This window comes from Mauremys mutica, chromosome 2 (assembly GCF_020497125.1).
Source record: "Mauremys mutica isolate MM-2020 ecotype Southern chromosome 2, ASM2049712v1, whole genome shotgun sequence".
Classification (NCBI taxonomy): domain Eukaryota; kingdom Metazoa; phylum Chordata; order Testudines; family Geoemydidae; genus Mauremys; species Mauremys mutica.
The window spans coordinates 84,122,837-84,145,416 of record NC_059073.1 but is presented as its reverse complement, the minus strand read 5'-3'; the positions used below and the strand labels follow the sequence as shown (position 1 = coordinate 84,145,416).

General features: G+C 40.4%; 1 protein-coding gene across 2 annotated transcripts in view; it reads left to right on the top strand.

Moving 5' to 3' along the window:
• The first annotated feature begins 7,637 nt into the window (after positions 1–7,637).
• The window catches only part of RBBP8 (RB binding protein 8, endonuclease), a 63,754-nt gene continuing 48,811 nt past the window's right edge, over positions 7,638–22,580 (top strand). The window contains exons 1-4 of one of the 2 annotated variants that reach the window (XM_045005414.1): positions 7,667–7,788; positions 9,731–9,854; positions 11,548–11,774; positions 21,045–21,087. In XM_045005414.1, the coding sequence (XP_044861349.1) occupies positions 11,663–11,774; positions 21,045–21,087 (155 nt within the window). In that variant the 5' untranslated portion in view covers positions 7,667–7,788; positions 9,731–9,854; positions 11,548–11,662. Of the gene's footprint in view, positions 7,789–9,730; positions 9,855–11,547; positions 11,775–21,044; positions 21,088–22,580 lie in introns of both variants that reach the window. The other variant, XM_045005415.1, reaches the window with a different exon arrangement.

Here is a 22,580-nt window from a genome sequence, read left to right as displayed (position 1 = left end):
TATCTAGCTGAACATCAACTATTCTGTCTATAATAATATTAGATGGGGAGCATAGTCTACTAGACTAAGCACAGGAGTGGGAGATGGGTACTCCTGAATTCTAGTCTAGGCTCTGACATTGACTTGGTGGGCGAACTTGGGAAAGTCTCAACTTTTCTGCCTTAGTTTTCTTATTTGTAAATGTGATAATATCTAACTCAGGGGGCTGTTATGGCAAAGTAAAGTGCTATACAAGCACAAAGTGCTACTACTGTTATATTTCTTCTTAGACCAACTTTTAAAAACATATTCAGTTTTATGGAGGGTTGTTAATTCACAAACCTTGAGTTAGCATAACCATAATTGACTTAATGGTCAATGTTAGGAAGCCTGCTGTTTCTTAGATGTAAGAAGCTTACTTTAAATATGTTTTGATGTGTAATAAGTAATTCACAGTTACAATATGAGTAAAGCCCAAATCAGAACCCCAGATTCATACAGCCCTGAAAATTGTGTGTGTCTGGAATCTGAGTATATTCACATGTACAGTGTCAAATAAGAATAAAATAGTATAGAAAACAAAGGCTATGGAATTTGGTAACTGATTAACTACTGGCGCTCAGAAGTACTTGAGCTGAATAGAAAGGAATGAAGACAGGTTTTATCATGCCTGTTAGAACAAATAACTCTTAATCTGAAGTAAATGTGAATCTTCCTGTCATCTATGTAACTATACTTTTGAAAACAATCCTATAACCACTTCCCTCTCCCCAGGAAGCTTATTTAAGTGTATCTTTAGAGAAAATAATTACAGGTCTTCTGTGAGATGTAGAGAAACATTCTGTACCTAGTGGGTTATGTTTTAGAGCAGCTTGTGGGAATGATGATCTATACAGAGTATAGGAGAATTTAAGATAACCTCACAACAGGAAGTCTCATCCCAGTGATTGCTTACTAGATTGGCACTCCAGGTTGATGTAAAAGTGAACAGTTATCTTTATTACTCTCTGATAGAATGCCAGTAAATAGGCCTCCTGAACATCATAAAAATGCTGTGAATGACAGGCTGAACTGACCTTCTCATTGGCAGCACTGTGTCTGCTTGATAAAAGAAGATGTTTTCTTCAAAGTGTGGGGAAAAGGAAAAGAACAAAAGGAAAGGTTTTTCACTCTCCTGGAGACTAAGAATACAGTTCAGAAAACTTGGTTCATTTTTAGGGGCTAAAATCTGATTGTCCTTTGCTGCTGAAAATTGTAAAATATTAACAATCTACATATTTTAAAGAATAAATATTTTTCCCAAAAAAGGAAATATAAATATACCTATTGTGTCAGATGATATGTTTCATTCACAAAAATGTTTCCTGTATCAGTATTTGGAAAAGTGCATTTGTGTATACAGACAGGTAGATCAAATGTGTTTGACCCAGCATTCTAATTTATGGGAATTGTGTGGCATTGTTTTCTAGTAGACACACACCATGGTGATGGGTGCTATAGACAAACCAAAATCAGAGAGTTAGGGAATAAGAGTTAAGACTCCTGGGCCTCCAACTCTGGCAGTGGCTTGCTTGTGACACTTTGGACAAGTCAGGGCCCAAGCTTGCAAAGGGCTGAGTGCCTTTTGTGTAGTACTGAGCATGCTCAACTTACATTACAGTCAGGATCTAGCCTTTGTCTCTTTGTGCTTAAGTTCCCCATCTGTTAAATAAAGGTGGTAATACTTTGCAGGGTTGTTCCAAGGCTTAATTAATATCTCCCAAGCATTTTCAGATCCTTAGACGACAACCACAATAGAAGTTTAAAGTATTATGATTATTATTGTGTTCTTATCATAGCAGTGTATTACTTGTATATGCCTACAGCCCTGCTATATTGAAAGGGATATTGTCAAGCAGTGTAAGTCCAGAGTTTGCTCTAATTTATAATATACTGTACAGTCTGGCAGGGGACATGTTGTAGATTATAAATTACTCCAGTAGCCCTTTGTTTTCTAAATCTAGAGCACTGGAACACAGTACATTTTTAAAATTCCAACTATATAAATCGGACTTTCAAATACTACTTGCCCACTCACCCAGAGTGACTTTTTTGTTTGGTTGAGTTGGGTTTTTTGGAAGGTGGGATTAGAGTGGGGGGTGGACAGGTCAGTATTACATGAGGGTTTTGTTTGTGTTTCTGTTAAAGTCCCATCATTCATCACAGTAAAGGATGATGGTAAATGTTCATGATGATTTTGCAAAGCTGGAGTAAATCAAATCTGCCATTAAAACAGCTACACAATAACGTATTTTGCACTTTTGGTTCCTCTCTCTGATCTGTCACTGATATTAACATACACTATTCCCAAATCTGTTACTAGGCATGCTTGCCAAATATTCCAAGTTAAGCTCCAGTGGTAAGACAGAGGTATAATAACTGTGTAATAAAGGAAGAGGATCAAACTGATAGGGAAAAAGAATTTTTTTTAAAAGGGCTGATCTACCCTACCGCTTAAGTCGATGCAACTTACACCGCTCATGGGTGTGAAAACGACACCTCCCTGAGCAATGTAAGTTACATCGACCTAAAGCAGTGTCCATACCACGCTATGTCAGCAGGAGATGCTCCCCCTCCGACATAGATTCCACCTCTCACGGAGGTAGAGTAATTATGCTGATGAGAGAGCGCTCTCCCGTTGGCATAGCGTGTCTTCACCAGATGCACTACAGTGGCACAGCTGTAGTGCGGTAGTGTCAACTTGCCCTTTGTTTTGGAAGTAACTATGGAGCTGGTCCTTCTAGCAAGTGTAGTTATTACTATCTTAAGTAGTCCCACTGAAACAACTGTAATAAGCTCTACAATTGGTAGCCAGTATGTGCAGAACTGGGTGCTATCTAACTGTAGGACTGGGATGCTATCAGAGCTAGTATCACAGTCCTATGGCTCATGTTCCTTAAACTGGCATGATAATAACCCTAAGCAATCTGGAGAGGGAGCCCATTCAGCCTTCTCTCTCTCCAGGTTTCTCCACTGTGCTAGAAGGGAAGAATTGATGCTGACTAGGCTTCAAAAGTGGTTGGGGAAACTGGTTTAAGGAGTGTTCCTCTGAGCAGAACTAGAAGGAAGTGTTGGTGGAGTTAGTCCTCCCACCAGGAGTAACTGTTTTCAGCACCACAGAGCTGTAGCAAACTCTATCTGCTCCCCAGCAGAGGGGATTGGGTGGCTCAGAGAATTGCCAGTTTCTAGGCTGTTCGTTCAAATGCCATCTAGTGTTTCCATCTCTTTGTGGTTTGGTGATCTCAGTCCAGTGCCCTGTGGCCCCTGTGGCAAAAGACCTAGTTACAAAAGCATCATTACAGCTGAGGATAACTGACATCCTTACTGGCTGTCAACAGACAGACCAAAGAATTAATGGGCTTGGACTACACATTTACCCAGGAGGTGGATCTTCCAGAGTTCAGAGAGGTCATAAACACACTGGCCATGCAGTGGGGAGAAATGTACTTTACTTGTTATGTGGATAAATGGGGATTTCACTTGCTAGAGCGGTTGAGCCAGTAGCTTTCATGAGCACAAAAATGCATACACACGGTTTTTAGAGTAAAAAGGAAGCATTTTCCTCATCCTTTTGATAATATGGCAAAATAAAATTCAAATGTAGATTTTCTAGGTGATTTTTAAGATATGTAACTCAACGTTGTTTTTAATCTTTGCATCTAAATTAAGCTAATAAAATCACAGGATTCTGAGTTATCTGCCCTAGCCCTATTGCACTCATGTATATGATCTATAGGATCACTTAATGTTCTAAGAATGCCTACTAGACATTGATGCAGCACCTAAGCTTCTGGTGCAATAACAGGCTTTTCATTATATCTGTTCTTCTGGGAGCACTGCAATAATAGTAATTCAATCAATAGCTTGACAAAATTACTGGTAAATAATCCAGGTCACTCAGTAACAAGGACGTTAATATTAGCCTATAATTGATAACTAACAGTTCCATACTAACAGCAACCCTTACATCGATTTAACTAGACTCCACCTCCTGTTTCAGAGTTGTTTTTAGATAAGTATTCTAACACCAAGGTTAATGTGTCAGGTAAAGGGCTCCTCTGAAATCTGGCTATGAGCCATGAGTCTACAGAAACTTTTGAATTTGTTCAGAACAATGCCAGAGTCTTTTCCCACAGTTTTATTGTCTAGGTGTGGATATTTACTCCTGTTAAATGAATGATATGGTGTTCCAGTTCAATTAGTAAACTTAAACATCTAGTGTAAATGAATTTGGAATAGCATGCTTTTCAGTAGTTCATTAGTACATTTAATTAGTCAGGTAACTCAGTAAGTTGTGGCCAAGTTTGTCACCATGGGTCAGGTTTTTCTGCAGAAATTCAAATAAATGACTCTAGTGGAAAGTAGGTACGGGAGGAAAAGTTCACTGTAATATGATTTTCAAACACTATTATACTTATACTTGTATCAATTACTGCAGTTTAAATTAGGAGTATCTCCAACGAAGTCAGTGGAGTTACATTGCCTTAAAAACCAATGAGAGAATTGGGATCATGCAGTTTATAGGGAAAAAAATTGCAGAAGTGTTTGTAATTACCAATACTAATAAAGTAGTGATTTGTTCTGTGTGTATTGCAATGCTTTTTGCATACTGCCATATCATACTTCTCATCATAAATTTAGCAGATCAATTTATTTTATTTTTGTTTTTAAATCTTCTACTGGATCACCTAGATTCCTCATTGCAGTGTTAGCTCATTAGCTATAAATATATATTTGGAAGTAAAATTACTTATGAAATATGAAAATTCAGAATTAACTTTGATGAACTTTACAGCTCACACCATGTAACTGAACTATAAGATTAATGGCTATTAGCCAGGATGGGTAAAGTTTGGTGTCCCTAGCCTCTGTTTGTCAGAGGGTGGTGATGGACGGCAGGAGAGAGATCGCTTGATCATTACCTGTTAGATTCACTCCCTCTGGGACACCTGGAATTGGTCACTGTCGGTAGACAGGATACTGGGCTGGATGGACCTTTGGTCTGACCCAGTATGGCCATTCTTATGTTCTAAGATGTAGGGTTTTGTGCAAATATACTAGGACAGTCCTATTTCCACAAACTTTGAGATGCATTGAAACTTGACTACCTGTGAGAAAAAAGTTATTTTCTCATGCTTAAGAGAACCAAGACATAATTAATTTTACTAAGCAGTTAATTCCTAAGAAATCTGAGTCCAAGCATGGTGATGTGTATAATCTCTCCTAGAGCAGCTTTATAGACCAAAACATGAGTTTGATTCATGGTAGCATTACTAACCTAGCAACTTAGGGTGATTTTTACTGTTACTTATCAGAGTTTAGCATAACTTCAAGGACAGCTTTCCTTCTTCAGTATGAGAAAGCTGCAAGCAAAGTCTTCTTAGTCCTGAACTCTCAAAGCTTGAAGGCTTCAAAAGAAAAACGTAGGAGCATATTTTCGGTTTTCAGATGATATGGAAGTCACAAAAATCTCTACAGTAACTAACTGCACTTCTGCTTTAGCTGTTGCGCTAAAGTCAAGTTTATTTTTGTTAAAAAGTGATTAAACAAACAATATTGAGGAGTGAGAAGGAAAATGGGCTACAAAGATTTTCAAAGCCCTTGTTAGTTATAGGTATGTACCTAACTGAGACTTGTAAAATCTTCAAAATAGTTAAAGTGTATGCACAAGTCCACCTTGATTCTAATCTGACCATATTTCAGAAAGCTTTTCTTTATATTTTAGATCTAGTTGTGATTTAGAAACGGTTTATCTCTATCTTTACTTTCTAGTGCAGTGATACTCAGACTGAGATTCCTGAGCTGCAAGTGGCTCTTTAATGTATCCTTTGCAGCACATACAATAAAACAGTGTGAATTAATTATTAACCAACGTTATTAACCAATCAAGATGCTTTTACTATGTTATTAACTCATTTTGTAGTTGATAAAATAATACTTGTTCAATCATGTTGCTGTATTTTATTTATATATACAATTTTCCCTGCATCATACTGTTTAATTATGAATACATAGTACTATAGTAAGAGAAACAATGAATTCACACTCCTATGGCTCTTTTGGGTAATGTTGATCACTAATTTGGTTCCAGCACAACTGAGGTCTGAGTATCACTGTTCTAGTTACTTAAGCTTTCAAGTATGTGACTAAACTGAATAATCTAACAAGGGAAAGGTGAAATAGCAATTAAGACCTGATATGGTAAACATTAAAACATATAACTCATTTACTAATGTGAGTAAAATAGCATGTGTTTGAAGGACGGGCCCACAGCCAAGCAAGGGCATGTCTTCCAAGCTCATAACTAAGCCGTATCTACAACATTCTTGATGTTTTTGTGTGTGTACAATGGAGCACTGAAAAGGAAGAATATAGTTAGTAGAAAGTTGGATCTGATCCTTTGGTTTATACATACGTAAACTTCCAAATTAAAGTCCCTTAGTTTTGCTTCCCTGCAGAGAACAGGTTTGGACTCAATAAGTGTTTCCCTGTAGTTTGGGTGAAGATGTTCTATGGGCTAGTTCCTCAATAAAGGTTAGTAAGTATAGAACAGACTGCAGTAGAGTTTACAAGGAGAATCCAGCCCTACATGTTTATACCCTTATATAAAACATAAGAATGTACCTTTCCTGAGCTCTAGGCACTTCTGCTATACTAACCATAAATACAGAGCCTCCCCCAAATCAGGAAGGGAAAGAAAAAATACTCTCAAACAACAGCCTCAACTGTCATTATACAGATCCCAGCCTTCAATGCACCTTTCCCTCCCCAAAAGTCTGGGGAAAAGATGGATTTTTCAGCATGACCTGATGAGAAACAGATTAAGGCTCTAGCAGCCAAGGGAATTCCAAAGCTTGGGGCCAATAAATTCCAAAGCTCAGGGCCTTTTATGTTGGATACCACAGGGGTGAATTTGTTCCCTTTTCAGGTAGGGCCTTTTCTCGTGGATTACATTTTTCAATTAAGGTTAGGCTCCCAAACTGCAACCTCATTTTCCCACCAGGATGGATTTACACGAGCGGCACTCAGCGCTGTCTTGAGCTAGGCGCAGGCTCCTGTTCTGGGGTTTCATGATGGTTCCCGCGCCGCCAGCTCCGTGATTCTTCGCTCGCTATATGGTGTTGTCCTTTAAGCCCACGGGTCTGGAATGCAGAGCCCCTCACGTGGGGATCTCACAAACGCAGGGGGAAATCCAGAGGCCGCGTGGGGCGCTAGGGGACCCGCGGCTAGGAGCGGGCGTGGGGTGCTCTGGGACTAGGAGCCGGGCACGGCGTGGGGCGCTATAGGACCCGCGGCTGGGAGCCGGCGTGGGGCGCTCTGGGTCCGGGAGCAGGAGGCGGCGTGGGGCGCTCTAGGACCCGGGACTTTATAACAAGTAGGTTGTGGGGAACATGAGCGGCGCCCTCCAGGCCGGTGCCAAGACCCCACCACTCACGTGCTGGCTATTGCACCCCATGATGACGTTTAGCGGGCTGGGGCAAGGGGGTTCTGCTATTCGCCCCGCGACACGCGCGCGCCACGCCGCTCCGCAGAGTATCACCAATTATCACTCCCCAAAAGCCTCCTGACCCAGGGGCCAGGAATTCTCGCGAGAGTGCGAGGGGAGTCTCGCGAGAAGTCGCCGGCCGACCGGCCGGCCGCCGGCGGTCTCCGGCCAGGGGCAGCTCCTGAGGCGCCCGGCAGGGGGCGCAGCGCAGCGCTTTGCTCCGCCCGCCTTTCTCTTTCCCGCCGTGTGCGCCGAGCCGCCGGAGACCAACCAGCCGCCGCCAGGTAACCGCCCCCGTCCCTCGCTGGTAGCGCGACCCGCGCGCAGCTCCCGTCACCGTGTCGCTGCCGGGGCGTCTCGCCCGCCGCCGAGACCCGGGCGGGGCAGCCCTGCCGCGCGGCCGGCGGGCTCGGGGGAGACGCGCGGTGAGGCGGGGCCTGGGCGGCCCCTTCCCAGAAACAGCCCCTCTGTGCCGGCCCCGAACAACCGCCCCCAGGTGCCCCCCTGGGCTCCCCGGCCCCGCCCCACAAGAACACGCGCCCCCGCCCGCCCCCCAGCAGCCAGCTCAGAATACCGCCCTGGGGTCCCTGAATCAGCCCCTCGGTACTGCCCCATGCTCGCACCCTCCCCCCCCCCCCGCTGTGACACTGCAGTCCGCCCTGCTCCCCGCTCAGACCGGTGTGCTGCTCGTTTGTTACTGACAGTGACAGTCACTGTAAGGAAGTGAAGATGAAATTGGGCCCTCTCAGCCCATGGACAGGGCTGCAAACACAGCTGTCCCTTTGGGGCTCCTGCGAAGCGCACACACCTCTCAGCCTGGAGAAGAAGTGATGCATCCTCTCTGGGCAACCTTGGTGGCTCTAAAGGCTGCATGTGGCCTTAAAGCTGATGCACTCAGACTAAGGCTGTGCCTGTTCTGCAAAAATACCTACTTCTGGGAGTCCTTGTATAGACAGTTTTTTTGTGGCTGTCTGCAATTTTAATAGTTGTCTAACTGCTGGAGTGTCAACAGTATCATGGTGTTATGAATGTTACTGGCTGCAAGAGCTTTTCTTAAGCTAAAGCAGGAAAGAGTCCTGTGGCACATTATAGACTAACAGACGTATTGGAGCATGAGCTTTCGTGAGTGAATACCCACTTCCTCGGATGCATCCCATGCAAGCTCATGCTCCAATACGTCTGTTAGTCTGTAAGGTGCCACAGGACTCTTTGCTGCTTTTACAGATCCAGACTAACACAGCTACCCCTCTGATACTTTCTTAAGCTAGTGCACCCAACGTTGGTAACAAACAGAGAGCAGCACCAATACAGCTGAGTGAAGGAACTGCCCTGTTAATCTCAGTGAAGTGTTAACACAGACATCTAGTTACAGTAATTAAATTGTCAATCTAGTAACTGCTACTGTTGATGGGAAACATGTAAGAGAAGAGATGGACAATATCTTACAAAATCCTGCGCAGCGTACTGGGAAAGACCTCTCATTTTGATGCCAAAATGGATAGTGTTTAAGGGAAGAAAAATTATCCCAATTTGAGCTATAAAGACAATGGGCTAGAGGAAAGGGTTGGAACCCCAAGCATTAGGCCTTTTCTTCTTTAGAGCAGTGGGTAATCAGGCAGCTTTCTCCTGCTCCTCCCTCTGCTGGAGGCAGTCATGCATTCATATACATTCAGTTCAGTGTTTCAAGCTCTTTTTCAGAGCCATGAAGGCTGTTTTAGAATCAGTTCTTAATATCCAGACTCAGCTTTTTTCATTTTTATCATGTGCCCATCGTGCTTATGGAACTGCCCAGCTTTGTCCAGGGATATTCCTGTACACTGACTGCTAGAGGCAGGAGAGTAAGCAGAGTATGCATGATCATGTGTTGAACATTTGCCATGAGTGGCATCTCGTTTTGGGGTCACAAAGCTGATGGAGCTTAGGACAATTCCACTACTTTTATTCTTTTAATTTCAGCATTATGTACCACTGAAGATAAATGTGGTGGGAAACTTGTGCAGAACAACCTTAGAGACAATCCCCAAAAGTAGAAGAAAATTCTAGAATCATGTGCCCTCCAACTGAAAATGACAGACCCTAGATGTTCACATTTAAGTCTGTAAGCAAGGGCACATCATCTGAGCTCCACTGTCCTGACTGCTCATAGAGAGAGAGGTGATTTGTCAGGCAGCTCTATTAAAAAGCTAATGAAAACAAATGTCTAAAAGACATTCCTAATGTTATTAGGCAATGGGTTCCACAAAGAAGCATTGTATGATGGCTCAAAGTGAAGCATTTCAGCTGTGAAGATGTATGGAGACCTCTATCACGACTTCAGTTGGTGACCATTAGTTATTCCTAATTCTAAAAGGTAACTTGTTTTCTGATGAGCTGTGTTTAATATGAGAACCGTCGCTAACTTGAAACTTATAGCCAGTGCAATAAGTCACATAATTCAATCTGCAAGAGCCAAAGCAGATTCAAGCATATTTGGGGCTGTCTGATGTCTGTTTTATGTAAGGTGCACGTTTTGAGCCTCCACACAGTCTCTTTTATATGTATTTATCCTCAAACACTGCTGTAAAATAAAGTACTACTAATATCCCATTTTAGTGATGGGGAAGTGAGGCACAGAGAGGTTAAGTGGCTTGCCCAAAGTCATACAGGAAGTATGTGTTAGAGCAAAGACTTGGAGCCAGGTATTCCATGTCCTAAGTTAGCCCTCAAACCATTGAACAATCCTTTCTAATATGAAGAGTTTAGGAGACCTATTGTTTGTGAGAGAGGTTGCAGCCTCAATACATATGTTTAGGTAGCTCATGGACTTGTACATTAGGAAGTACAGCTGCTTGGTTACTCCTAGGTCTTGCTGGGTATGAGGAGAAGCTTTGCATTTTACCTCAGAAACTCAAGGAGCCCTGGCCCCTTCCAGTTGCAGGTCTTAAAAGTCAGTCTCCAGCATGCTTGGTCAGAATCGTTGTTTAAGAGTATCTCAAAAGGGCTGGGGGATTATTCATGTACTTATTTATTATTTGTACTACAGAACAATAACCATCAAGATCAGGACCAATTGTGGGTAGGTGCAGTGCAAGCATATAAGAAGAAACAGTCCCTGACCCCAAAAGTTTACAATGTAAAGAGACTGGGAGAGAGGAAAGATAATTAACCACAGTTTCACAACTGAGGGACAGATTGCATGGCTTTTGCAATGTCACACATCTGTGTCAGCACCAGGAATTAATCCAGTTCAGATTTCCAATGCAGTGCCCTAACCACAGCACCTTGCTTCCTCTTAGATTACCTGAGGAGATCCTCTGCACTGTGGAACCCCTCATAAGGCTGCAGGACCAGCAGTAGGTGGGGAATTTCCTTGCAGTGTGACTCCATCTGAGTCATATTGCTGGAGTCTGAGAGGAATCCGATTCAATGCAGAGACACAGGACTCTGTGACTTTGATGGATCCAAGATCCTTATGGATTTTGGGGGATCTGCAAGTTCTGGGACCAACCTCCTATTCTGTGATGAGACAATCCCATTCCTGGTGACAGAATTTAGAGGAAAACTACCAGGGGAACCTGAGTGTTCATCTTCATCTGATTTTCTCTTTTAGGAATGAGCATTCTTGGCCTGTGTCTAGAATTATATGCATAAAGAAATACATGTGCACACCCTGCGGGGTTTTTTTAAGCCAGTTGGCCCCTTGTACAAAATTGTATTGAGGCATTTTCAAATTGTAAAATGTGGGAATCATAAGGTAATTTTGGTAATCAGGAATTAGATTAAAATGTTTTCAAACATGGAAAAAGTGTGAACGATCCTTAAAATCTGTTGTCTAATTTGAATTTGGTAGCTGGTTTTTTTTTTTTTTAAATAACAGCTTTTATTATACAGTAGTTTTTAGCTTTTGGCAAGATAATTAGCACTTACCAAGCTTTTAAGGTGAATGATTGTCATTAAATAAGCACAACTTGACAATGACAGGCAGTGGGCTTTGTATTTCATCCATGGCTGCAAGTCATACTCTGATACATGCAAATGTAAATGTTGTCAATCTGTCATTACAGGCATGCCGCTGTCTTCAGAAACAAACTTCATAGCTATGTAATTTAAAACTAAAAAAGATAGTGAACAAGTACCATAGATAAGATCAGCGAAAAAAGTTACATTGCAAAAGACAAAATGAATGCTTCTGGAGGAGGTTGTGGAAGCCCTAGCTCTGCTGAATCTACTGGTGACATCTTCAAGGATCTGTGGTCCAAACTAAAAGAATGTCATGATAAAGAAGTACAAGGTAAATTATTCCAACTGATGCTGTATGTTGATGGAGTTTGATTGATTTATGAACAGGATTATATGAAGGGGTTGCCTTTGATAGCAGGGGACTGGACTTGATGACCCAGAAGTCCCTTCCTGTGCTATGCCCCTGTGTACGTAAAATGGTACTTGTTAGTATGAAGAAACTTTGTTTACAGTTCGATTAGGAGGCTATTTGTAGCAGCTGTGCTTGTTTTTAGAAGTAAAAAAGTTTACTCTAAGGCTCCAATCCTGCAGGTGAGCCAGTACAAAACATCTCTGACTACGATAGCTTGTGTTATGCAGGAGGTCAAATTGGATGATCACAATGGTCTCTTTTGGCTTTAAAATCTGAACGTTCTTGCAGGGTTGGAACCTAAGCAAATAAACTCTATAAATGAGCTCATAAACATACCAAGTAAAGTTACTTAACCTGAACTGACTGTTACAGTTGCTTTGGAGGCACTTAGTGCTATTTGATAATAATGCTTCATAGTTGAAACTCACTATTTTTAAAGGAAAAACAAGTTACCAAGCCCAATGTCTTTTCTCCCTTTTTTTTTTTTATTTCCCTTACTTCTTACCTCTTCAGATACATAAAACCAATGGACTGTATATATATTAACACTAGTAGTTCTGACATGAGAAAATGCCAAGTGGTAATGCCTCTAGTTTTAAATATTCACAATGAAATTTATAATAGAAGCAGGAATTTATAATTTGTAAATTTATAATAGAAGCTATTTATTCTTGCATTATATTTTTCAGCCTTTGTGCTACTGGTTGTACCATGATTATGGCTCTTAGAAGGCATTGTACATCTGCATTCTTGAGTATTGGGGAGAATTAAAAAACATCCAAAAATGAGAGGAATTATCACAGCCTATAATTTTTATATTTTATAATATTTCTTTAAATGATTCACATGTGTGTTTTTCTCTTTCCAAAAATGTGGTCCAAACTTAAAACCTGGTCTCTCAAACCTTAAATCACATGAATAGTTGTTAATGCATGATTAGTTCTTTTGAACTTATTAAGAACAGCATTTGACTTGAATGTCAAAAAATGCATTGTTGTACATTAAAGACAATGCAAATCACTTTGGAAGAGCAGCAGATGACTTATTGGGAATTAACGTAGGCCCCAGTTGTGTAATTAGATCCTCATAGGCAGATGGTTCCACCTATTTGGAGTCTCACTGATTTCAAAACGAGTACAGGGATCTGTCTATGGAGGCCTGATTGCAGGATCCTAGGATTGCAGGATTACAGGGATCTGTCTGTGGAGGCAGGATTGTAGAATCCTTAGTTTTCAAATACCTAATGGCCCAATCTTATAAGATGCATCTGCCCTCAGAACTCCCACTAATTTCACTGGGATGTTTGATCCCACTCAGCAACTTGCAATGTTGGGCCTTGAGGGTTTGTGTACATGGTCAAAAACATTTGTTAATTTGTTGTTCGCTAAAAGGAAATTAATTTGACATTAATTAAAAGAAAAAGATTAACCAACCAATTGCATTCTGGTTACTTTAAAAAAAAAATCTTAGTTTGTATCCTGAGTGAAAAAATAAGTTTATAGAATGTCCTGAAAAACTACAACATTGTGTTTATTTCTTAAAATATTATCTTTATCCTGGTTGATTTGATTCAGTCTTCAGCTGGGTTTCAGTAGTGGATGTGATGTCATCAGCAGATCATATGTTGGAGCATCAGAGAGGGATTGTCTAACCGTGAACTTGAAAAAACTAAGACTTATGGGTAGTGTTGAATGCCCCTTTCTGTAGTTATTTGGGACATTCAGTGCATATTTCTAAAGTTTTGGTTTTCTTTATACATTTGCATGTTCTCTTTAAAATGTATATTGGGCAGGGCCAGGTAATTTTGCCACTAGGCAAACTTTTTCATGCCTAGCCCTTCGGTAGTGTGGCCCACAGTGTTGGGTAAAATTAGATCTTCCATGATAACATCAAAGACATGCCTGAAGGATAGTTAATTTTTTCAAAAGGTGGGGAGAAGAGAATATTTAAGACACATTAAACACAGACTTGCCTGGACTTTGCTTGTTTCTGAAGTCTATAAATAAGAATTAAAATTGATTCATGAGTTTCAAATCTAGATGTCAGCAAAAAATATATTACATATGGTTATGTTTAGGAGAAATAGAGTGTTTGCTCAAGAAGTGAAGTACTTTATGTGTGCTTGTTCTGCTAACTATCAAAGGACAGTTAGTTCTGTTACAAATTCTGCTTTCTAGGGATTTGCAAGTTAACAAATTATAACTGCCTGAAATTTTATAAAAGTTGTAATTTTTTTAGAATGCTTTAAATTGGTTATGTTGGATTTTTTTTAGTACATTGGAGAAAAAAATGTCTATGCACTCTTCATTGTGTTCTTTATCACACTAAATGAAAAACAGCTATTTTTTAACAAATGTAATTTTCCAGCTTCTGTACTTTCCATTTAGAGGATAAATGGAGGCTTTTTCATTTTTTATCAGGCCAATTTATTCACCTTTGAAAAGCTGCTTCTCTGCTGACAAAATAGCTAGTAGTTTCTGCCACAAACTTCCTGTGTTGCCTTGAGCAAGGCCTAATTATCAAATGGGCTGTGCACCTGTAGTTCCTATTGACTTCAGTGGAATTTGTGGTGCTCAGTACTTCTGAAAATCGGTCAATAAATCTCTGTGCCTCCGTTTCCGATTTGTGAAATGTTTATGGCAATTAATACTTTCCAACTTCACACAGGATATTATCTAATACTAATATTTGTGAAGAGTCCAGATCCTCCTACAGATATTAGTACTTACATACTAATTACAAATTATGCCTGGTCTACACTAGGCGTTTAAACCGGTTTTAGGAGCGTAAAACCGATTTAACGCCACACCCGTCCACACTAAGAGGCCCTTTATATCGGTATAAAGGGCTCTTTAAACCGGTTTCTGTACTCCTCCCTAACGAGAGGAGTAGCGCTAATATCGGAATTACCATATCGGATTAGGGTTAGTGTGGCCGCAGATCGACGGTATTGGCCTCCGGGCGGTATCCCACAGTGCACCACTGACCGCTCTGGACAGCAATCTGAACTCGTATGCAGTGGCCAGGTAGACAGGAAAAGCCCCGCGAACTTTTGAATATTTCCTGTTTGCCCAGCGTGGAGCTCCGATCAGCACGTGTGGTGATGCAGTTAAAAATCAAAATAAAGAAAGAGCTCCCGCATGGACGATGCGGACGTAATCGCTGTAAGGGCAGGCAAATCTGTTCTATCAGCGCTCCGTTACAGAAGACAAAATTCAAAATCATTTTTAAAAAATCTCCAGACAGACGCCATAGCAGGGGCTCAGCGCACTGCTGCGTGACAAACGTAACGGAAAGCCCAAGAATCAAATGGACGCTCATGGACTGGAGGACTCAAGCTATCCCACAGTTCCTGCAGTCTCCGAAAAGTATTTGCATTCTTGGCTGAGCTCCAAATGCTTCTAGGGTCAAACACAGTGTCCGCGGTGGGTCAGGGCATAGCTCGGCAATTTACGCACCCCCCCACCCACCCCCAGAAGTGAAAGGGAAAACAATCCTCTCTTGACTCTTTAACATGTCACCCTATCTTTACTGAATGCTGCAGATAGACCCGATGCTGCAGCACTCAACACCAACATCCTTGCTCTCCCCCGCCATGGGTGGCTGATGGTGCAATACGACTGGTATCCGTCCTCGTCATCAGCCTATTGGCACATGGGGCAGTGCAAAAGGACTGGTAACCATGCTGACTAGCATCGGTGAGGTCTATCAAGGGTGCCTGGCCCTAATTTTTCCTGGTAGATGGTACAGTATGGCTGATAACCATCGTCGTCATAGCAACAGGGGGCTGAGCTCTGTCAGCTGCCACCCTTCATGTGTAAAAAAAAAAAGATTCAATTGCCCCTGGACTAGCAGAGGGATGCTGGGCTCCTCTGCTCCACACTCCTTACTGTCCTGTCTGGACTATCATAGCAGCTGGAGGCTGCCTTCCACTCATTTCTCACTAACAAGTCAGTGTGTCTTATTCCTGCATTCTTTATTACTTCATCACACAAGTGGGAGGACAATGCTACAGTAGCCCAGGAAGGCTGGGGGAAGAACGGAATCAACAGGTGGGGTTGTTGCATGCGCACCCCCTGTGAATAGCATACAGCTCATAATTTCTGCAGGATCTGACACAGAGCAGCTGCACTCTCTGATACAGTGGTTCTCTAGTACACTTGCCCATATTCTAGCCAGGACTGATTCTATTTTTAGATACCAAAAAGGAGGGATTGACTCTGGGAGTCATTCCCAATTTTGGCTTTTGCGCCCCTGGCTAAGAGCAGCCAGGGGCACTTATGACAGCAGCAAATGGTGCAAAACGACTGGTAACCATGCTCATCTTTTTACCAATTTATGGATTGGTAGATGGTACAGTATGGCTGATAAACATCTCTGCTGTCATGCAAAAGCATGCTGCTGTGTAGCGCTGCTGAATCGCCTCTGTCAGCGGCATCTAGTACACATACGGTGACAGTCACAAAAGGCAAAACAGGCTCCATGATTGCCATGCTATGGCATCTGCCAGGGCAATCCAGGGAAAAAAGGCGCGAAATGCTTGTCTGCCGTTGCTTTCCCAGAGGAAGGAGTGACTGACGACATTTACCCAGAACCACCCGCGACAATGATTTTTGCCCCATCAGGCACTGGGATCTCAACCCGGAAATTCCAAGGGGCGGGGGAGGCTGCGGGAACTATGGGATAGCTACGGAATAGCTACCCACAGTGCAACGCTCCAGAAGTCGATGCTAGCCTCGGACCGTGGACGCACACCACTGATTTAATGTGTTTAGTGTGGCCGCGCGCACTCGATTTTATACAATCTGTTTTACAAAACCGGTTTATGCAAATTTGGAATAGTCCCGTAGTGTAGACGTACCCTTAGATACATGATATGAATAGTCTCTAAGTAGGTGTAAGATTTGTCCCTCATCAACTTTGTATCTGAGCATAACCTTTAAAACTAAAACTGAAGCTGTGTACTAGAGGAAACAAATATACCTGTAACACATCGAACAAACAAAAGGAGGTTTTTGTAGAACAATAAAATAAATAATCCAGTTCTTCCCCATTACACCCATAGAAAAACAGGAGCCTGTGGTAAAGAAGATGCGAGTCTTAAGACAGATAGGATCATGAAAAATAAAACACATTTTTGCATTGAAGGATTCCTATAGGAGATGTGAAGGTTGAAGACTATGGAAAAAATAAATAGAATTATGTTGAAATTGCTATCTTCATGCTAATCATTACTGCATTATATCCTTACCTTCAGCATTAACTTATCCTCTCATCCATTCAGAGTAAATTTTCTGTTTCTTAGGTGCCTCATAAAAGATATTTTTGATATCTTTAGAAGTATTTTCAAAAATTTGTCCTGCAGAATTTAGCACTTCAGTAGAATAATGAAAGATTATTAGAAATATAAATTTTAAAATTACATAGTAAAGTGATAGGTAATGAAACTGCAGAACTGGAATTAATTTGCAAACTGGACACCATCAAATTAGGCCTGAATAAAGACTTGGAGTGGTTAGGTCATTACAAAACCTAACCCTAATTTCCCAAATACTGATTTCTCCCTACTGTTACTCACACTTTCTTGTCAACTGTCTGAAATGGGCCACTCTCATTACCACTTCAAAAGTTATTTTTCCTCCCTTGGTATCCTGCTGTCAATTGAATTGTCTTGTTAGACTGACCTCACACTTGGTAAGGCAAATCACATCTTTTCCTGTATTTATACCTGCTCCTGTATTTTCCACTCCATGCATCTGATGAAGTGAGTTCTAGCCCACGAAAGCTTATGCCCAAATACATTTGTTAGTCTCTAAGGTGCCACAAGGACTCCTCATTTTTGCTGATACAGACTAACACAACTACCACTCTGAAACTTTTACACTGAATATCTTCCATACGTCATTTTAAGATAACATAAGACACATGGAAGTCTTCAAAAGGTTTTCAGCTATCACCTGTTTTCTCATGTGGAAGGGGAACTGTAATATAGGAGAGAAAGCAAGCAAGAAGGCATTCACCACAATTATGAAGGTTGTGGGCCGCATTCCATTTTGTTACATCCTGTTACTTAAAATGCTTGGCTTTTTAGGATAAGAAAGAGGTGCTATTAGGAAACTGTATGTATAATGGAATTTGGAACCTTTTCCCTATTAGGTCACTGTTTAAAACACAATCCATGTTAATAAAGATCAGAAATTGTCACCATATGACAGATGTGGTCTCAGTACAATTGTTTCTGGACAGGCATCTGCATAATATAATTATAACCCAATCAGCCAATTATGACCCAATCAGCCTATAACCCCTCAGAGGGAAGCCCCAGAACACACTAGTCCCATAAGAGAAAGAACTGCATTTTACATTCCAAGAACTGCAGTTCAAATAGATTTGTTTGAATGTAAAATTGCATACATTTGAATGAACTACTATAGCTTTTTCTCTGGTTTCTCTTAACTATTTCCATTTCATTTTTTTCTCATACAGTGGAGTTAGATGCCAAGCCATATGCTAATGCAATGTTAATACTGAAAACTTAAGTACACAGGTCAAGAAATGAAAATGCTGAAGTTCCTGTAGCTATGATAACTCTACTGTATTTAAGTATTCATTAAGGTATAAGTCACAATCCTTAATGAAAAATATTATATATATGCATAATTTAGCCTAGTTACAAGTCTCATAACATTAACTTTTAAATGTTGAATGTTGTGTATTTGTATTAACCTAAATGTTAATTTAAAAAATAGATTTAAAACATATAAAGAGCTTTAATAAATATTCATCAAGTCACCTACATATTGTACACCTTAAAACAGTTAAAGCCTAACATCCCAGCAGTAGATCCCCTGCACCAAATCATCCACCTGTTTCGCAAGAAGGTATCTGGAAAGGAGAAACTAAGTGGTTGTGATTAAATTGAGGCTTTTTTCCACTTTAGACAAATATTTGGTATGCTATATGTTGAATACTGGAAACATAAAACTTTTTTGGAAACACAAGCATAGTCCTATTAGTTAGCTCAGTCAAAGCTTTCTGGTACCCTGAAAGACAAAAAGGAAGAGATTATGGGTAACGTTAGTAATTCTACACTCTCAGATAAATGTAACAAACTGGATTCCTGCCTTCTCATTGTAGTCATTTGACTTTTAAAAAAAACTTAAGTAACCAGTTTAGCTCTTCCTGAATTCAGGTGAGAGGGGAGATAGTGTTACTTGTAGCATAGTACTTGGCCTTTTGAGCACTGCCTCTTCAGTTGGCGGCTCAGGTTGCCAATGTTACAATCCTAAATACTTTGCTGAACAGACTACCTGTTCATACAGGAGCCACATTGTTGTGCAGCCTCATTCCTTCCGATGGGTGTGGAGTAGGATTAAAGCACACTTTTTATAGGGGTTCTAATTGTTGATGTCTAATTGACTTTATCAATAGCAACCACTTTAAAAAATAAATAACCCCTCTCTCTGTGCTGCGTGACAGAACATAAAGTCTCACAGGTGTTGAGTTCTTATGAGATAAGAGAAGTCTTTACCTATGTCCCAAGAACTTTTTTTTGAAGTAGTCTCCATGGATTTTCTATCTCGTTGTTACTTCATCATCTTGTAACAGTCTATAGTGTGTATTCACTGAATCTTTGTCTTGACTATTACTTTCCAAGTGGAAGCCTGAATACTGGAAGGTTTGCCAGAATAAAGAGTAGCATATGTGTCAGCAAGTAGACTTTTTTATTCAGCTATTCCTGGGGTGGGAGGGGAGAAACTTCGACAGTCCCAACCTCTACTTCTCCAAGCCAGGTCACAGTTTTTATTTTTGTGTTTTTATGTTACGTCGTTTTTATGTTATGTTGTTACTATGTCAGCACTTTCTTAATAAGGATTTCATGAGATTATAACATTAAAGAATATCCTTTTTTGTGAATGGCATGCTGGCACAGACATTTTTAGTTCAGAAGTTTTTTAAAATATGAATTAAACTGGTCAGTCCTTTTTTGGTAGCATGTTTGAAGAAGGTATTGGGTGGGGAGGAAATTTCCTTATTCATTGGCTTCACGTGTTTTATTTTTCCATTCTTAATTTTCTTTGTCATGTACTTAGCATCTGATTTTCCCCAACAGTTACATTTGGAGGGTCCCCTACATATGTGAATCTTCACTCTCCTACACAGAGTAGATGTCTCAGATCCTCTGCAGGACATGGATGACTGAATAGGAGAAGAGTGAGGAAGGCACAGAATGAAGTGCATCATTCCTCAGATCATCTTAAAGAGGCTTTCTGGGAAGCTTCAGCCTGAGGAGTCCCCAGCAGCATGGCTCCATTAGAACTGGGAGAATAGTAGTAGCCCCAGAAGCATGCTCTCCTTGTGGACTTGGGAACCTTAAGCGGTGGTCCCTTAACGTTGCTGCTTTGTGTGTATCCATGATTCTGGCCTTAATTACATGACCGGATACTGTCATATTTGAAAATTAATGTGAGAAATCTTTTCTGAAATTTTATATATCCACGTAGTACTGTGTACTACTCCATGTCTGCAAAGTCCAAGAAAATTGTTCATATGAATAGTACACAATACCCCCTACCTTTACAGCATAGTAGAGGTGAAGTATATTTTTTACAAAGGAGAAATTTGTATATTAATTTAAAAGGGAAGCAGGTGTTATTTATTAAGGATCCTGAGATAGCAAATAATGGGATCTTTATAGCTGTTCCTGAACTCAACCAAGAACTAATTCAGATATCCTGGCAAGGTCCAAATAGGCGCTACCCTCTTAGTCCAGGAGCCACTACTTTCCTCCTTCACTAGTTATGTTGCAGCATTTTTTCCTCTTTCACAGATGGCAGGCAAGCATATTTCCATAGAGATTGACACCAGGAAACACTCATGGAACAAAATGACTTTTGCATCACATACACCTGAATAAATCTCATCCCTCATGTGACTAAAACCCACTGGAATGGAAAAATGGAAACTGAGGCCATTTCCAAAGTAGGGCTTTGCAAACAACAATTCTGCTTCCTATCTGATGGGCCAATTTTAGAATGAGTTATAAATTACCTGTGGACAAGAGAAAAGGAAATGGTTAAATGTTATGAATGATTTTTAAAGCTTTCATAACTGAAAGGACAATTCAGCTATACAGTTGTTTTAAAACAAGTCAAAAGATAATCCATGTTTTTTCTTTTTGCTTTCCAGGATTACAGTTGAAAATATCCAAACTGAAAAAGGAAAGGTGTTTGTAAGTACCTATTCATATGCCAAACAGATATTTCATAGGAGGAAAATTTAGTATAGTTAATAAACTGTAATTCCTACATGATGAGTTGAGGACTTGAGGCCTGATCCTGCAGACACCCATGTGCATAATTTGACTCATATGAGTAGCAATGTTGAAGTCAGTAATATACATGTATAAACATTTGCAGGATCTATAACCTGTACTCCAGTTCTCCATCGCTTGCATGAGCAGTTGGTGATGCAGTCTTCTGTGGTATTTCTAAGGTGCCCATCAAGGGTGTTGATAATTCAAATATGAAAAAAAAGGTTTCCTACTTATTTTTTTTCATAAAGGTGAAGTCACTTTTGTACATTATAAAGGAGCAGCAAGTGGCATAACCATATCTTAAATTTTTTTTCGCTTAGCAGTGTACCTTTAAATGCTGCCTCCCCTAAGCTGGGTCATAGTGATTTGTATAAAGAACTCCAGCCTGAAGTAGGGATGTAAATACTGTTTAAAAAGTTAACCATTTAAATGTTTAAAAATGTTTAAATGTTTAAGCAGCTGGGGGCGATCGGCCAGTGCAGCTGGGGCCCCTCAGGCCAAGTGGCGCATCTGGGGGCTGTGCGGCCTGCCAGAGCGGGACAACTGGGGTCAGCTGGGTGGCTGGCCCGGGGTTAACGGTTAAGGCAGGTTAACCGGTAAGACTAATGCTTACCGGTTAACTAGTTAACCTTTTACATCCCTAGCCTGAAGGTTTATGCACTCCTGTGCTGTGAAAAATTTATTTTTTCCTCTTTAACAATATTGAACATAGCTTATTAGACACGTGAACTAGAAAATGTGTATTTTAACCAAGATAATAAAAGTAAACATAGTAAAATCCATGTACTATGTTTACATATTTAAAACAGCTTGTTTTTAGTTCTCACACCAGATTCCATAATTCAGTTAAATGCCAAATCCTATGTTAATTCAACATTATGTTTGCAAATGTTAACCCCAGATTTCAGGAAAGGAAAATGAAAGTTTCAAGAACTTGACTGCATTATAAGTAGTGTATACTATGTTTGCTATATGAAAAAATGTGTTTGTATTATAATTTTCTTTCCATGGAGGGGGGGAAACTTAATTGCGTTAAACACACTAAAGAAGTTAAGTTATTCTGTTCTAACCAGTAATCAAAATACTCCCTATGTGCAATATGGTCAAGATATACATTCTTTATTTTTAAATATGCAACCATAATACTCTTAACAAAGTTTTCTGTATTCAGTTTCTTTGTGCTCTTCTAAAACAAATTATACCTTATGAATGTGTACTTATGTTAACTAGTTTTTCCATTGTTAATTTCAGCCACTGCATTTTTCCTAGTTGTGCCATTTTGAATAAATAATTCCTCTCCTTCCTTTATAGTTGCACCTTTCAAATAGATATGAACCCTCCCCAACATTGTCCAAATTTACTCTTTAGTATCTTTATTAGTCTTCCAGTTATGTATTTATTTGTACAAT